This window comes from Leptinotarsa decemlineata, unplaced genomic scaffold (assembly GCF_025532065.1).
Source record: "Leptinotarsa decemlineata unplaced genomic scaffold, Ldec_3_MD MMD2_P_RNA_scaffold_5, whole genome shotgun sequence".
Taxonomy (NCBI): Eukaryota; Metazoa; Arthropoda; class Insecta; order Coleoptera; family Chrysomelidae; genus Leptinotarsa; species Leptinotarsa decemlineata.
Window position 1 is genome coordinate 14,736,288 of NW_027412532.1, and position 19,183 is coordinate 14,755,470.

The 19,183-nt window shown below is 33.7% G+C and overlaps 1 protein-coding gene across 2 annotated transcripts in view; it reads right to left on the reverse strand.

The window, feature by feature from the left end:
• Positions 1-234: 234 nt before the first annotated feature.
• LOC111514539 (uncharacterized) overlaps positions 235-19,183 on the reverse strand; it is a 36,525-nt gene continuing 17,576 nt past the window's right edge. Inside the window, exons 4-5 of one of the 2 annotated variants that reach the window (XR_012464098.1) lie at positions 15,933-18,655; positions 15,442-15,820 (exon numbers count right to left, since the gene is read on the reverse strand). Coding sequence is in view for 1 of the 2 variants with exons in the window: in XM_074169607.1 (XP_074025708.1) it covers positions 419-496 (78 nt within the window). In the remaining variant the exon portion in view is untranslated. Of the gene's footprint in view, positions 497-15,441; positions 15,821-15,932; positions 18,656-19,183 lie in introns of those variants that run through there. The other variant, XM_074169607.1, reaches the window with a different exon arrangement.

Here is a 19,183-nt window from a genome sequence, read left to right on the forward strand (position 1 = left end):
CAGATTGATTTACAAGTTCATGTTAGTACACCTACCACGTCTGTCTTTACTATTGTTTCTGTATAATACTGCTTGTTCTGTATTTCCGGTTGAAGCGGTTATTTACATTCGTCGCTATTGATCACTATGCAAAATTGTTTACTAACTGCGATAAGGTTCGTTCGCGACAACTGTTAAATAGTTATATCTCACTTCTGAGTCAGTCATATGAATTATCAAAATTAAATCACTCAGTACATCAAAACCTACTTTATTGCCTTGCTTCATACTTGGTTTGATATTCGTGAATCGAATATGCTATCGCTAAATGTATCTAAAACAAATTACTGCTTTAAAAAAGAAATTATCTTCTGGTTGCTTTGCCATAAATGTCATATCTCTTGAACTCTGATTTTCAGCAGCAATAAATGTATACTATTTACTTATGTAGAGTCATTTCCGGCATGGAATTCCTTTCTTGGAATTCCTTTCTTGAAATTCTGAATGATTGCGATCCCTGGAAAAAAAAATTATTCGAGGTCAAAGGTCAACATTCTCGAAAAAAATTGGTTTTTGGCAATTTTCAGGAAAACGGTAAGTTTTATCATAAAATAACTTCAGATAAAAATTGTAGATCATACAATTCTCTACAAAAAATGTACCAATACTTTTTTTCTCAAAGCCGCTGTTTCTGAGATACGACGAGTCAAAAAGTTGTAATCGTCATTATATGCACACGTTTCCACGCCACTTATGAGGTAGTGTACTTAGCGCGTTTTTTTTAACGTGGTTACCCAGTAGGCCTATTCCACATGTCTGTTGTGATTCTGTCAAATTGAAAACTTGCATAATAAAATATATCAGGTAGGGTTGGAAATTATAAAAGCGATTGAAATTTAAAAAATGTAAAAATTTATTCATCTGAGTCATAACCTTCAAATACTTCTTCTTGTCGTTCTTCTTCCTGGTTTTCTTCTTCTTCTTGATCTTCTTCTTCTTCTTGATGTTCATCCTGGGTGTAGGTAAACTATGTCAAGAGTGATGTATCGCATGTTTCCTCGTTGGTATCGAATGAACACTATTGGAACATGATTGGCCTTGACAATGTGTACATGCCAGAGAACACAACAGTCTAACTTTTTTACAACCACATTTAGCGCTGCATCCCTTTTTATAGTTGCAAAAAATTGTGTTCAGCAGTTTTTCCGGCGCAGGTGGGAGTAAAGTCTGAATAGGTTCTAATGCATTGTCGACCTACTTCCAACCCCATTCTTTTGGGTCTAGCTGATAACCAATGATCAGCCAAAAGGGTAGGGGAGCTGGTCTCCAAACCTGAACGAAATGAAGATGGATTTCGGCTGATAACCAAGCCACACTTGAACTTGGTAATATACCCGGAAAAGATGTTGATGAGCAGCAACTGAGGTTGGAGGAAACAAGATAATTGCACCTGTTTTTTAATTTTAATATTTTTTACGAGACATGCATATCGATACTTATCTAAGCAGGTAGTTTTTTTCAGAGCTTTGTACATAGATAGAAGAAACTGAATCCCGTTGGTGATAATTTCTTGTTGAGTCGAATTCCTTTTTTTGAAAACTTCAGTACATTGAACTAAATCTTGTTTTTCAAACATTTTAAAGACTGTTGCTTTACCCCTCGTGTAAAATGCAGACGTCGTATCACAGCCAGTTATTGCGTGTAAAAATAGTACATGATTTTGACTCTTTGCAAAAGTAGATAAATTTTTTGACGAATATATTTCGATTCGACTTTGAGCTTTTCCTGGTTTTAGAAAGAAAATAGTTTTTTCAGGTGGAGTTCGGGCAGTAAGAAGTACGAGTAAGTCTACATTTTCACCAACAACAATAGTTGTATTTGTAAAATTAAATTGCTCTATAGCTGTTTTAATAATCAGTACGTCGGCATCGTTATTAGCCTGTTTAACCAATATATTTTCGCCAATAAACTTATACTTCAACATTGAAATGAACCGAGATTTGTTGTGAGTATTTGCAAGAAATTTCTGTTGAAAGTTCGACGACGATGTTCTGCAGCTTTAATATTTCTCGTGCAATCATCATAGCCATCAAATACGAAGGTAATTCTGGCACCAAAATGTCTACGTACATACTGAACGTATTTATCTAAAATAATGCTGAATGTTTCTTCACTATCCCACAAACCACGATGTAGTAAGTATCCACCGTCAATGATGTATGTCGTATTAGTATTGTAAATGTCAATATATTCTTATATTTATACTCATGTATACCAATAGAAAAATATTTTCACTTAAATTACAACTTCAGAGATGTATATACGTGGGATACTTATGCATATAATGATGATTACAACTTTTACAACTTTTTGACTCGTCGTATCTCAGAAACGGTGGCTCTAAGAAAAAAAAGTATCGATACATTTTTTGTAAAGAATTTCATGATCTACAATTTTTATCTGGATATATATATATATATATATATATATATATATATATATATATATATATATATATATATATATATATATATATATATATGTATAAATAAAATGTCCATATAAATAAACACAACCATGACAAATAGAATGATGACATTCACTCACATATATTCGAAACTAATTACAAAACAATATCTAGACATGAAGTTGATACCTATATCTTTATGCAAATATAAATGATTAAAAATGGTCATTGTAATATTCCTGCAGGTCATAATACGCTTTTGAAATGAGAAATACTTTTATCTTCTTCCTGTATTTTTTTTTATTTCCGATTGCTTTAAAATGTTCAGGCAAATGATGGTGTACCTGGGATTTAATGGGTTATCATGGGTATTTTTGAGTTTGAAATTCAAATTTTATATTATTATCAATTTCAAATTGAAAAACAGTGCGCTTTGTTTCAGCTTTCTTAATACTGTTGTTACCCCATAATTAATTATTAAAAATCGGACATTCTAGGCCCGTGACGTCACGGGCCTAGTCCCAATAGAAACATTATTTTAAAAATATTTCCGGCAGTAGACGTTTTCATGTTGATATCACATAAATTTGAGTAAGTAGATATAAACCCGTTAACTTTTAAATTAATGAAAATATTCTCCACATGAAATGAAACGTTCTTTGATTAGAAAATTGTAACAAACAAATCGGATTAAAACAGTTACAACAATAAAAAACAAAAATGGCATCTGTCAAATTGGATCACTATATTTTAGTTCTGTGATTGGATATTTATAACCAAAACACTGGCAACACCGCTGTGGACACGATACATTTTATTGGTTAACAGACACGCGGCCAATTTAAACTCTTGCTTCTCGAATTGTTTTTTTTCTGCAAATATAAAGAGACCTTTGGACCGATTAGGCTTGATAAGTATAATATTTCCCTAACTCGATCAGTGTATAAGCAAACCAGTATCGTTTTCAATATGTCACATGAAACAAGACCATTGTCTTGAGTCAATTTTACATGTTGCCTTATCTACTAGTCTTAAAATAATTTTACAATATTGCCTAATCTAACAGTAAGGTAAATCTAATGATAAATCATTTCAACAAGCTATATAATATACTAGAAGGTAACACTTATTTCAACAGGCATCTAGATGCCTGTTGTTGTTAACTTGTTCATTAAGATTTTTAAGGCAAGTAGTACTCACATATTTACTCAGGTTACGCTACGCCCAACGATTTTATTATTTTTACCTTAACTTGGGGTGTGTATCGCTAACAACATATAATTTTTAGCCAGCCGAACGCTGGATAAAAAATCTTGACTTGGATGGGAGATCCATGCTTGTATCCCGCTTCTGAGTCGACAAAGTTCTATGTATATATTACATTGGATTTGCATCTATTTCATAGTGTACTACTTTAGTGCTTGTTAAGCTATGTCATTTGATATCCATATTGAGGTAGTTGTGACATAATATGTATTTCGCCATTTTGTAGTTGCGGCCATACTGAATTTGCTTTTTTTTTTTCAAAATATACTACTATTCTACTAGTCTAGTCCTGTCATTTGATACCCATATTGAGGTGCAGCCATCTTGGATTTACAATGATACAGAATTGATTAAATTGTATTGTTATCAAAACTAATGAAATGTGTGTACCAAATATCAGATCAATTTGTCAACAGGAAGGGAGTCAAACTCTAATTAGTAAATTTGAACCAAACAAACAGTGCAAGATAAATAAAACCATTTACAAATTCCCCTTTTTTATCAGACCTTCGTTGAAGCAAAAAACAAACATTAATTTCCAATAATGAAATAATTGAAGTTCAATTGAAAGTATTTGTACATCTACGTTGACGGTACAAGAAATGTTTATATATTCTTCAATTGCTTTGATCTTGACGCAACATATAATTTACATTCATCGTGATATGCAAAGTACACAGAAAGTCAATCATAATAATGCATACATCAAGGTAAGATTTGTTTTGACTGAACAAATCTAGGATGAATATACATTCAAAAAATAACGTCCACAACTTTCACAAATTACTGCACATCAAAAAAGCAAAATATGGTGTTGATATTTCGATTCTGGACAGCTCGAAAATTTGTGAGCTGCTCTAGTTATCAATTACTATTAAATAAAGGAACGAAGTATTTCACAAATATTTGATTTTCATCCTCATTTCCTTTTGATTTTTGTTAGATTCCCTAATCTGAATTGATGACAATAATAATGGGTTTATTTCAAACAGGTATTAGGATCAATAATAGCACAAATTGGTGTTGCAAACGTTAAGAATATAATGATACATGAAATTATTTTAGTCTTAAGTGTAATCATTTTCAACATTCAGTAGTTCTTATTTTACGATTGGGTTGGGTATCTAAAATAAGATTCGATGATAAATCCAAATATTTCAATTTCTGAAACTTTTTGAATTTCAACAATTGATCAAAATCCGGTAAACCATACCATGCCAAGATATTTATATAACAATTGTCTATTTTTCAATAAAATAATCAGAACAAACTTTCAAAATTTGTGAGGATGGTATACGTATGTGTGTGTTTGTGGCTCTTTCACGCCTAAACAACTGAACGGATTTAGACGAAACTTTACATAAATACAACTTATACATCAGAATAATATATAGGCTACAATTTATATAACTTTTATGTGATTTTGGTCATAATTCAACGATAAGTATTCGGGTGATAACTGTTTTCACTCGAAGACGATTGTGGATACTAATAATCGAAACGTCGTGACATAACTTGATTTGAAATCTTTCAATTTTTAATTTTCATTTTTTGTTAATAATAATTTGTTAATAATAATAATTTGATTTTTTTTGTTGTTGCTTGTATTTTATTTCTTGTAATTTCAGTTTTTTGCTTACTGTAATTGTTATTTTTCAGCTAATCGAAACATTGTCAACCACCTTCAAACAAATGTTATCGATAAGTATTAAGTGAGTCAGAAAGATTCTTGCTCCCTGAGAGCTACCTTGGCGTGCACTGCCTATACCGTTAGAGTTACTTGGATACTTTTTTACATTGCACATTTCAAAATATCTTCCAAATTCTTATAAAAATTGATACAATTATTGTTTTAAGTATATAATGTAGATACACTTTGTCTTTACACTAAGTAATTTGGACGAATCACTTAAAAATGATCACGATAAGATTAACTTGACGCAATGCAGTAAGCCATCACACGTCGCGCCTACTGTAAGACGACGGGGGACGATGCGCGGGGGTAGAGAGGCGGTCTAAGCAATGAAGCGTCATCGCCGAGAACGTGGGCAGACGTGTGGGAGCGGACGTCGTTGACGGTTGTGTTAATTTTTCGGATTTCTTTATAGGTAACATGATTTGATTCTCGAAATTTCTCCATATTTTTTTAGTTACTGTATTCTTAAAGTGAAAATACAAATTACTAGCTCCCGCTTTTACATTAAATACAGCCGAAGCTACTAGTAGTTGTTGTAAACAACTACTGCTACTGATTCTAGAATCTTAAAATATGCAGGTAGGTTCTTTGTATAACGTGAATAAGCATCAAGAAATCCTTCGAACAGTAAAGCCAGAAAAAAATAAAAACCATTTTCCGAAATTTATGTTTTTTCCGGATATCTCCGGATATTCTCGGGATTTCAGAACTTTCTCAACGGCATATTAGTCAGGTAAATGCGAAACTTTCCCCCAATTCAACCATCTTCGTATCTCTCATAATTTCCGAGATCTCAATAGTGAGGATCGAATTTGTATTATATTTGACGGGATTTATGTGAAAATTATCGCACTTTCTTGTATTTACATTTTGGTAAGAGGAAATGCGATCATATTTCGGCCTATTGGTGTGTATGAATACACATTACACACATTTCACAAATGAAAATGTCCGGGAAAGTTGGAATTTTCAAATATGTATATGAATCTCTGCAGGAGATTCTCTGATTAACACCTGCTTAAATTCGTATAATCCTTTTTAAGCAATACATATATTTGGAGCCAATGAAGAGCTTCTCCAAAGGCAATCGCCATGATTCTAGATTCTATATGTGCATAGTAATAATTCACTAACTGTTAAGTTCCTGGAGATTCACTCTGTATAGCAATAACAAAAAAAAGGAGCACCTATAGACTGACAACTTTTAAATTGAAAGACTTTCAACTACCTTGAAGTGATTATGGAAAAACCCTCAGAATGTAGGAATTCATAAAAGAATTACCTAAAACAACTATTACTTTCCAAGGCATAGAAAGATGCAAAAAAATGAAAAAGTGAGCAGAAGGCCGAAAATATATCTACTTGAAAAGGCTAGAAAAAAATAATGAGCACCTGCAGGCAAGAGAAAACGTAAAAGAAATGAAGAAATATAAAAATAGCTAGAGTATGAAATAGCTTCTGTATTTATTTATTTATTCAATGGCAAAGCCAATTTGCAAATACATATTTAACAAAGTGTGAGGAACTACAGATTATTTTTGAATGCTCATGTCTGCTGTCTACATTACAATTTACAATTTTACAAAACATTTAGGGAAGTGTGAAATACAAAATATTAATAAATCCTCATGTCTAGTGACTATACATTGCTAAAAGATGAAACAATTTTGGTACTTACAAAGAAAATGGTGAGGTCAAGAAAAGCTTCGAAAACTATATAGCCTTTTCAATTAATTTTTAAAGACCTGAAGTGATACATTAAACAGATCTAAGTTATTATGATATTGATTTTCCAGGTTCAGAATACGAGGAATCGGAGTGTTCAAAGCATGATAGGTATGGAAAAAATGTTTATGAAAAATGTCAGGATTTCTCGTATCTTTTTGTTTGATATGAAAAGTTATTAGTTGAAGTAGTCCTGGGCAGTTTATCTCACTTTTTATTAATTTTAAGAGGAAACCCAAGTTCATAGAAATTCTCCTATCTTCCAATGATTTTATATTTAACTTGGTTAAGAGTTGACTGTACTCATATTCATTTCGTTGAATACCAAAGTGAAAAACACACTTCCTTAAGAATTTCTTTTGAACATTTTTAATCAAATCGATATTTACATTACGTATAGTATGGGTCCCATATAACCGAACAATATTCAAGAATGGTTTTTACGAAAGCAAAATATGAAATATTTTTTGGTTTGATTGAAAAAACAGTTGAAAATGAAGGGAAGAAATGCAGAGATGGAAAAATATCAAAACAAATAACTGAATCAACCAGGACTCATAATAATTGCTATCCAATATACGGAAAAAGAAGACATGTCCACTTTAGAATAGGAGGGTTAGCCATAATCCAAATGGACTGAAAGGCGATGATGATGATGATGATGATGATAATGATGACAATGGGATTAATTCAAATACTTGACGTTACGGAATCAAACGAAGTCGGTTTTGGCGACACCAGTTACATGTAATAAACCTAGTTCAACCCCCAGATTAGATTATTTATCGTACGGCTGTAAAATCCGTAGAACTCCTTACTTGGCAGTGAAAGGGCTGGACAGACAAAATTAGTCAAATTGGCTTCAATGAAACCGCTTGTTAAACGATAAACGATATTCAAGGAGCATCATCAAAATTCCGCAAGAGGCAAACAGTAGCAGTGTAGCAGTATTTTCATCGGTATTTCAGTAAACTAGTACAGCATGAACGTGGGTAATGACTTAGTAAATTATGGTCAACCACTGTGTGATAATTTAACACTATTTTCGCTGTACCTTCGCTGGCATGAATGCACCAATCGCGATTGATTATTCAATATGCCTCGAACGTTTCACAACACAATGCGCTCAATATATCTTGCATCTTCCGAGTGCAACGCATGCATTAGTTATTCGTGATGGGAATGTTATTTCAAATGTGCTGTCACTTCATTTATGTACTTCAACACATTAATCGCGAATAAATATTATCGTGACTTTTATTGATTACCCGTGTCGAATTAGCGAACGTCTAGACTAAGACAAATTGTGGTATACACATGGATTGTACAGGATGGTAAGTTTCATCTGAACTTTGTATGGAGTTGAAAAATTATTGGTTCTAGAACTTCACATATTTTTGGTAAGTTTTAATCCTGTTCTTTCCAGTGATGCCACAAAGCATTTATCAAATTCTGGTCCTATGGTTACGATATGAGTGAAGTGAATGACTTATAAACATACAAAGTTGTCAATCATATCAACGGGTCTTCCAACAGCAACTTTCAAACTTTGACAATTGATGTAGCATTCAATAACACGTGCAAATAATGGAATTGTTTTTCCAAAATGGGAATTCTGTTCGGGCAACATAGATAAATAGGTAGATAAATAGATTTAATTAATCCTTTTAACTACATAATGTGTAGATGGGATAAGTCATAATTGTAGTTAAATTATAAATATACATACAGATAAACATACAAAGGTATAACAAACATACAAATACATTCTAGGAGACAGAGTCTTCAAATCATTTGGCAGTAGCTTGATTTTTCATATTTTGCGTGATGATGTTTTCGTGTTATGATCATATATTTTCTTCTCATATTATAGTTATGCATCTCTGATTTTGTTTGGAGAAGTTCTTTATTTTCATGTACATATATATTAATGTTTTTGAAATGTACAGACTTGCAACTATCAATATTTTATTTTGTTGGAATATCTCTCTGCATGAAGTTCTAAAGTCTAAATTAAATATCAATCTCAGCAGTGTTTTTTAGTTTATAGAAATCCTGTCTGATCCAGTAGCTAGTCCCCAGACCGAAATGTTATGATACATAATCGAGTGAAATTTGGCATAATGAATTGATATCAGTAAATTTGTATCTAACTTGCACCTGCATTTTCAGCGATGAGGCACATTTCTGGATGAATTGGTACGTGAACAAACAAAATTGTCAAATTTGGGATGATAAGAGCGTCCAATGCATCCCGAAAATCGGTCTATATTTCTTTGAGAATGACGTTGCTTAGGACATTACTGTCAACGGCGAGCACTATAAGTCAATGATTACAACTTCTTCTGGCCTCAATTGGAGGATGATCTGAACACCAACGACTCGAGGGCATTGTCATCTCTCGTGTAGATGATGTGAACTGGCCACAAAGATCATGCGATTTGACCCCGTTAGACTTTTCAAGTCACAGGTGTATACAAATAAGCCACAAACCACAGCGGTCCTCAAAGCCAACATAACACATGACATCGGTCAAATTCAGCCACAGAGAAGCCATGGCAGACATTTGAACAATGTTATATTACACACATTACGGCATCAAATTTGAAGATAGAAAACGCTTTATAAATGTCGACAATGCATGGTAACTAACTTGCTAATTTGGAATTTTTTCTGTTTGTTTTTGTGACAGTTTCATATTTACTGTACTTATAGATTATATTTTTGCCGAAGTTCATAACTCTGAATCGAAGTCGAAAACTTCTTTATACAGGGCTTTTCATGATGAGCGTTAATTAGTCGTTTATGACAAACTATTTAACGGATTAATCTGAAAATTTCACAGTATGCATAAATCAATATGACCTACAGCCCTAAAATATTTTAGACGAAGCGGCGTTGTCACCTCTACTATAAAGTAGCGGCTTCTTTGATTTTTCAAATGGAACACCCCATATATAATATCATATTATGATTCATTGTCACTTTGTCAACAAATTCATATACTATTTCCCTACACCTATCTATTACCGTTTGGAAGATATAAATTAACTTCGATATTTTTTTTACCAAACATGAACTTTTATAAATGCTGATAATCTTGAACTCTCTTGCACTAAAACGATCAAATTTAAAATGGAGTGGGGTGATACCATGAGGATCTTCACTTCAAGTCATATTTTCATTTGCCTCATACAGGGTCTTCAAAAAATGCAGATACTTTGATCTCATGAAAAAATTAGTGGAACTCAATTTTTTCAAATGGAACACCCTATATATTTCAACATTTTTGAGCTCTACATCCAATTTTAGATTAACTTTGTTCAGATAATACTATTTCTATTTTGAACCGTTTTCGAGATACTCTGTTTCAAATGGAAACTGACGTGGTTTTCTTGCTCTTCTTTTTGAATTCATCACTTATTTTGGATATTCAACATTTTTTTTATACTTAGTAATATTTCTTTTTGATCCAGTTTTTTAACTGTCTCAGATCAGTCAATTCGAAATTGGTATGTACCTACCTTAGAAAAAGTTACAATTTGTATACATTGAGGTATTGGTCTGTAGAGCTCAAAAATGTTGAAATATACAGGGTGTTCCATTTGAAAAAATTGAGTTCCACTCATTTTTTTATGAGATCAAAGTATCTGCACTTTTTGAAGACTCTGTATTAGGCAAATGAAAATATGACTCGGAGTGAAGATCCTCATAGTATCACTTCACTTCATTTCAAATTTGATCGTTTCAGTGCAAGAGAGTTCAAGATTATCAGCATTTATAAAAGTTTGGTAAAAAAAATATCGAAATTAATTTATATCTTCTAAACGGTAATAGATAGGTATAGGGAAACAGTATATGAATTTGTTGACAAAGTGATAATGAATCATAATATGATATTATATACGGGGTGTTCCATTTGAAAAATCAAAGAAGCCGCTACTTTATAGTAGAAGCGACAACGCCGCTTCGTCTAAAATATTTTAGGCGTGTAGGTCATATTGACTTATGCATACTGTGAAATTTTCAGGTTGATCCGTTGAATAGTTTGCCAGAAACGGCTAATTAACGCTCATCATGAAAAGCCCTGTATAGTACGGTCATGAATGTATATATAGGACTCATCACTCGTCACATACCAAATATTGATTGAATTTTGTGAAACATGTTTCTTTGTGTTATAATATTTGATGTCAAATGGCGTAAGTGAATGACTGGAGAAAATTCTGTCAACTCTAAATAAACCAACTTGCTAGGTATGAGTATATATTTTGAAACTTAGATGATGTATGTTGTCGCAAATAATTCTTCTTCCCTGACCAGAAACATCAGTTTTGAGCATGCCGATTTGAAAAGTTACCAGAATAGTATCAAAAAGATTGAAGTGGATGAGAAATAATATGAAATCAGTTGATGCACTGTGTGATGTGGTATTCAAAAATCCTGGTAGAACCACAAGTGTGACTGCTTTCAGATTCAATTCGAACTATTCTCTATTACATTATCAATAATATATTGGAATAGATCACGTTGTCCTCTGTTTAGAAAACCACAATATTTGTCAATATAATACGTTTTAGTCATCAAGGAAGGTGATCAACTGGACCATAAGGTGTACAGGAAGAAAACACACACACACAAGAAGAGAATTACCAGTGAATATCAACCCCAAAGCACTGTCCATCTGACATACATAGAAGGTGTTACCGACAGAATCAAGAAAATTCTAAAGAAGGAGAAAATTAACACCGTTTCCAAACCAACGAATAAAATATCGAAGGATCTGAGATCAGCAAAAGACAGCAGAAATCCACTCAAAAGAGCGGGAGTTTACAGGATTTACTGTGGTAAAAAGTTTGTTCTGGTTCTACGAAATTCAGGTTCTAGGACGTCAAGATCATGTGCAGTTGATATAGAGTATTCTGGTTTATTGAGAATAAGTTCAGATTGATTAATTCTCTGTTCTGGTTTCGACTGCGAAATGATACTAAACTGTCTTGAACCGTCCCAAATCGTTCTTGCTCTCGAGGCTGAAATGTTGAGAACTTTCCCGTTACTCATGCGCATTCATGTGGAAATTTCTTTGGACTATTTTCTAGGATGTCATAATAGTGAAAACAAGGTATGGGTTGTACTGGGCTAATCAACCTCTCAATTCTGTATTTATTGATAGCACGAAATCATGCACTGTGCTCATCAATGACAATTTTTATATGACGCATGAGAGATGGGATAATCATGAGTACGACACCAAAAGGTTGAAGTTGAAACTGTGGCTTGAATAAATCTGAAGCAGACTCTGTTCCCACACGCCAAAACTCACAACACTCTTATCGACACTTGTTTCACCAACCAAGTTGGTGCCATCATGAGATGATCTATACTATAAAACTATTCAGCTTCAAATAAGTGGTGGATATAGTGCTCAGAGTATGTGAAAACTATCGGTTTTTCGCTTTTGGAAACTGCCTGGGTGGCTCATCGGTGTCGGTATAACAATACAAAAAAACAATCCCTTCGGTTTCTCTAGGCTGCTATAACATTGATAATATTTCTGTACCAGCAGCCAGTATTTTCTCTCAAGTGAACTAGTTTGCTGGTGTATTATACGATCTGAAACAGCCAATAATGTAGATGCAGTGTATATCGACACTTTATATGTGTGTATATTATTTCTTATCGCACAGCGCTAACTACTTCAGTTTATAGTTAGGACAGGACAATATGCTAACATAACTTGCATGCAGGTGTCGCGTGTTTTTACTCCAGCCAGCCATAACAGTTTATCTCTGGACTGAGCGGTTATTTATGTTTGATGAAAGTGTGTAAAACCGAATACCAGTTCACGATTCAATCGCGGAAAACTGCAGGTACATTCGTTGTCATAAAGTAATCAGGGCTTCTCTAAAAGAAGCGGTGTAACAGATAAGAAGAATTGAAAATTAAAATTCAGATTCAAGAAGTTTACTGCCGGGAGGAGTTACTGCATTGATGATTATGATGATAATGCATTCTCAATGAGTTCAACCATCGTTTCTAACATCGTTTCACATTCAACCATCAGCTATTTATCCTTTGAACAGCATCATTATCGAAAGTAATACCGGAAGACCTCAGAATTTTATAGGCAAATTTCTATTTTTAACACAAACTTATAACTTGACATGAGACTGCAAAGGTGGCACCAATGTTACTCGACTTACTTGACGCGGCTAGATGCATTAACTGTACGTTGCGTATTCTTTTCGATTTCAATGAAATTGCTACTATGCACAATGATGTTTCGAAAAATCGCTGTAAAACCATGTTTTGGTGAATTAGCCTTCAATTTTTTTTTCATCATTCTATCGGCTTGAAGGCAATAATCGTAAGAAGTTCATTTGTTGCTGAATTTCGAAAATTTAATTTAGCTTTGCCTTAGATAACATGAATAACTTTTGTAAAAAGTTATTAATGTGTGTACGACACTTATTGGAATCTCTACACAGTCATTTTGATCAAATAAATGATTTCGATTTAATTAGATTCGACTGTCAAAAGTCTAGATTTCATTGAACACGAACGAGAGATATTATTCTGTACTAGAGAACAAAATTCACCACACTTTTACCATCAACGCTGGTGTTTTCCAGGGATCCATATTGTCTCCAACCTTCTTTTCATTATTTATCAACGACTAATTGAAAAAAACGAGAATCCAATATATTGCATTGCTGACGACAGCACATTTGTCATTTGGATTCCATGACATCGGCTGAAGATACACATCTTCACCGACAGCAAGAGCTGGCATATCTCAATGAGAATCTACAGATGATTTCGAATTGGGGTGAAAGTAACCAGGTTCAATTCAATGCCACGAAAACCCAGGCATCAGTTCCCTCCAAGAAGATAAATGTCTAGGCGTCTAGTTCAGTATTCCCATGGTTCCAAATTATGAAGGTGTTGTCAACGTATCTCAACCAGATACGAGGTTTCTTGTGGGCTTCTTCAATGGCCGAGCACAAAAAACACACACACCGAGGGGAAACCAACAAATCAGGAATAGCAGAGCATGTTTGGACCCATAACATCGAGTGGTCCCAAGCTGAGATCATACACAGGGAGGAACATTTGTTCAGGAGGAAATTCGAAGAAGTCGCATACATGTTGTTCAACAATGTATTCAGCCAAGCTAGCGTAGAGACACGCAATATATGGAAACCCATAATCAAGCGGAAAATGGCCAACTCTTGCCAAACGGTGATCTCCCACTAAACCGGTGAAGCGGAAAAAGGAAAGCGGATATGAGTGAAAATACTCTAATGACCCATTAATAGTCAATCTCTCGGAGGAATTAGTCCAGTCATCACCCGAAGACGACTGTGGATACTAACAATGGAAACGTCATGAAGTAACTTGGCTTGGAATCTCTTAACTTTTCATTTTTTGTTCAGTTGTTCTATTTTTACGTGTATTTTATTTCAGTATTATTTCATTTCAAGTTTTTTTGCTTAATATAATCGTTATTTTCAACTATTCATTTTAATTCTTGTTTTTTATTAGTTCCTTCAGGGATTTCAAACCAATCCATATACTATCAGACAATGGAAGTCCGAACTAATGAAATCCATCATGAAACATTGTCAATCACTTTCAAACAATCAATGTTTTAAACATCATCTCACAAAGCTGGAATGAGCAGCTCGATCATAATTGGGTCATCTGAAGATGTGATGAAAAGTGGATCCTCTACGACAAACCACCAAACCATCACAGCAGAGTCCTACTGTGAGGAAATCGATGAAAGGTGCCAAAAAGTGCGACAGCAGTAGCCGGCACTGGTCAACAGAAGACGTTCGATCCTGTTCTACGACAACGTCTGTCTACTCGTTTCACAAATCATAGTCAAAAATCGAAGGAATGAGCGTCGAAGTTTTTTGCCCCATCCACCATACTCTCCAGATCTCTCGCCATCCGACTATCATCTTTTCAAGCACTTCGATAACTTTCTCACTGGTAGACCCTTTGCCAATCCACACCTCATCCGCTGACTTCCATTTCGAGACTACTCTGAATCCTAATAGTAGGAGAGCTAGTGAACCCTCCGACTAACGGTCTTCCTGTAAGGCTAGAAATTTGTACAGTGATGAGTCATAGCACGCCAAGGCCAACACCCATGACCTGGCAGGCATCTGCCATGCACGTCATCAGCCCTTTTATTTTTTAAAATGTCAAATAAATAAGATAAAAAACTTACTTCTGTAAATTTCAAAATTTATTATCATTCAGTTTATTTCTTGATAATTATGGAAAAAAAATTACAGGCGATTAGAGTAAGCAAAAGTACCTACCAGGTGAATCGAAAGATGTACAGTTTAGGAGGTAAAATAAACTTTCTTCTGTAAAGTTGAAATTGAAGTATGTGTTTGAGTAAGCCATTTAAAATAAATGTGTACAATGACAGGCGGTTGTGAACAGCATAAGACCTTGACAGGCGAGGGGAAAGGGCGTGCGAGTAAGAGGCGTAACGTAAATGAATAGAGTGTGAGTGACATTATATAAAATTAAAAATTATAGATGCAATATATTTTATTAATTGTTGTGTAATCTACATTATTTTGTACATCAATTATCATCATCATCCGACACTTCTTCACTACTACTTCTTTCATCATCATCCGACTCTTCAATATTGTTTTCCTTCTCTGAAAAGAAAAAAGAATTAATAAATTAATTATATCATTAAGAATTGAATATCGTGCTCAATTACATAGGACTGTATATTGAATCTTATTAAATCAAATAACTGTATGTTACCTGAAATGGATTCTTCAGTTCCAGTTGACTGTGCTTCGGCAGTATTAGCATTAGTAGGCTCTTCAAAAGTATGTCGTATATAGAAGAAGGAACCGTATCCCCTTCAACCCAATTAAAATCGTATTGGTTATCGAATAAGTTTAAACCGTTATTTTCAGGGGTAACAAACGTTGGTTCCTTTAAATGACTATTGCCCCAGATATTTGTAATATATGCTTCTCTTAATAATCGTTGTTCCAATTCGCGTTGGCACGGAAGAAGATTTGATGAATCATAACTTATTATTTTTTTCATACATAAGTTGATATTCTTCGTGTCATATGTGGCAAGGAACTTCTCATAATGTGCGTCATTCAATCTTTCACATTTTGAACCGTACATTTGAACCATACAAATTTCTCAAGTATCGAAAAAATATCTTCTTTCTTCTCTACTATTTCTGCACTTCCTAGGTGATGTGAATTGTACAGTTTTTTCACCAGTTTCTATCACGTGTTTGGATTTCATCCTGCACAATATTAACTGAACTGTTAATTTAAAAAACAACCACAACCAAAAATCATGAAACAAACCCATTAAAACTCAGATACAGCAGAGGTATTTAAGGTATAAATAAGGACAATACTGTATGTAATTTAGTTCAATCTTTTTCTTGGTGGTTGAAACACGTGTCGAGGTGTTGAAAATAACGGTTTGGTGTTGAAGTTGATTGGGCACGGTTAAGGTTAAGGTTAAGGGCTGAATGTTTGGCTATCTAAAAAGTTAAAGAAGACATAAAACCATTCGAAAGCATGTCACAACATTCCAGAGTCTCTTGGAAAATTCTGGAATTTTGTGAATTTTCGGAATCAGTCTCGAACGTTCCGGAAAATACTGAAACATTCCAGATCATTGGGGCACGTTGCAGGGAGTGATCTCTATTTCCCATCCGTGAAGAAGGTTTCAATTTCTATATGAAGAGATAGATACTGGAAGTTTCTACCTTTAGTGAGTTCTAGAATAGTCTAGTAGAACATTCGAGAGGGTTCGAGAGCATCACACAATATTCAAAAACTTCCTACAATAGGAGATGTGTTTGCCGGAAACCTTCAATCATGATCTTTTTATTGATTGTGCTCTGTAGAGCACCGTGAATGGAGCGTTGTGGAGGAGATGTACGTTTTTTATTTGGAAAAGTTATGGAAACTAAGTTTTTTCCTGAAAAGTTCTAATAGTTAACCGTCAAAAAAGTTAGGGAAATTTGAAACAAATAATGACAGCGTACGCAACGCCGTCTAAATTTTACATGAAAATTAATACGAAATTATGATTTCCTACGTCAAAAAAACCCGAACACCAAATTTCGTGCAAATAAGTAATTTTTTGCAAAAGTTATTTTTAAAAAACGAACCAAAAAATCAATGTCAAAATTGTCTCAGAAATAAGTCACTTGAATATGGCAACGTACGTTACACCCTGTATATCAGAAAAATCGGCTATAAAATCAACTATATATCCTACTACATAATCAATCGGGAATATTTCATTTTACGTCTAAATATGAGCAAAATAAGATCCGAATTGCAAATAGATGGTCAAGTTCAAAAACCTCCCCATTAAAAATTTTTTGAATTTTGGGGCTGTAAATTTAGGAATTTGAGAGAAGATTCCCCACTGTGATTCAGACTTGAAATTTAAAATCATCATCAAGCTATATTTCGCAAATTATCAACATTATAACCCAGAAATAAGGTATGTTTATAGTACCTCATAACGGATAATGTTTCTTTTGGAAGTAGTTATTTTTAATATCAAGGTTCTTTTTATTGGACCTATTTTGTGATCTTTATTGTTGTGGACAATTTTTGTAGTTTTTTAGAAGAGAAAAATTTGACAAATACCTATCATCCGAAAATGATGGTGCGGGTCAATGATCTCAAAGTTTGTACTTTCATAATTACTTGTATTTTTGCAATTGTGACAATATTTTGAATATTGTTGATTCTGTATATTTTGTAATAATTTTATTGGTAGTAGTATGGTCATGCTCGTGCTTCATTTTAGAGCTCTAAGTTGACATGCTGACATGTCTCAATGCTTATGCTTTTCTGATTTGATTTTTTATTCTGTTTGAGTACTAGAAAATCTCAAAACAGACAACTGAAGCGCTCTCAAAACGACAATTTCTCTGAGAATGTGTGAAATGCTCCCCCAAAGCGTTTTCTGTTCAATACGTTACCTTACGCAAGTCTCTTTTTTTCTATGAAGAATGGAAACCAGATGATACTCATACATCATTTCTAGACAGCTTTGCTTTAAGTTTTATTGTACATACCTGACACAATATGTTCCGAATATTTCAAAAGGTAATAACGTTCACATACCTCCCTTGAGCACGTTTGGAATAATATATCAATGCAAACTTTATAATTAGCAGATAATAGCTGAAGGGTTCCGCTTATTTACGAGCCATTCAAAGTTGCGGATAATGTATTGCTGAAAATGAGGAATTTTACCGCCTCGTTTGTCGATTCTTTTTCAATTATAATTGCCTTGGGAATCGACTCTATTATCATGTTCATTTTCATCTTCCATAGATTTACAGTTGTATAGGAGTATCCATGAGTAGACACAAGTTTTATGAGCTCAGATTCATCTAACATTCTTCACGATTTAGTAAGTATGTTTGACTATAGTTTTGATGAGTTTCTCACCAGTTTTTCATTGTCATGGCGCTGGTGGAACTGAAATGAAATAATAACTGAGATGTAGAAATAACTTTATTGGAAGGTGAACAAATTGAAATTTTTTGCCACTGGGTTTATAGAAATTGAATTCAAAGTTTTATTAATAAACTCTAATGGATAACTTTCAATAGGTGTAGATAAGGTGAATTTTTACTTCGCATCCATAAGTTAATGGATAAATTTGAAGTATTGAATAAAAATATACGGATTCATTAATTTTGCCAATAAAAAAAAACTAAGAAACTGTGCAATTTTGAAGGACAAAATCGAACTCCATTTTCTGAATTGAAAAAAGTCAATTGTATCTTGTAGTTTTTTCCTTTAATTCATTTCATTTCTGAACGTTTTCGAACAAAATCAGAGAAGGTTTTAACATCTGAAATATGTCATTGTTGTTGATTGATTTTTGAAACATTCGATCTAGTAATTTCGCCACCATCCATATCTTTCTTGAAGCCAAGTACGATCCATTTCTAAGGAAATGATTCAAACGCAGTTATAGTTATAGTTATAGTAGCAAAATCT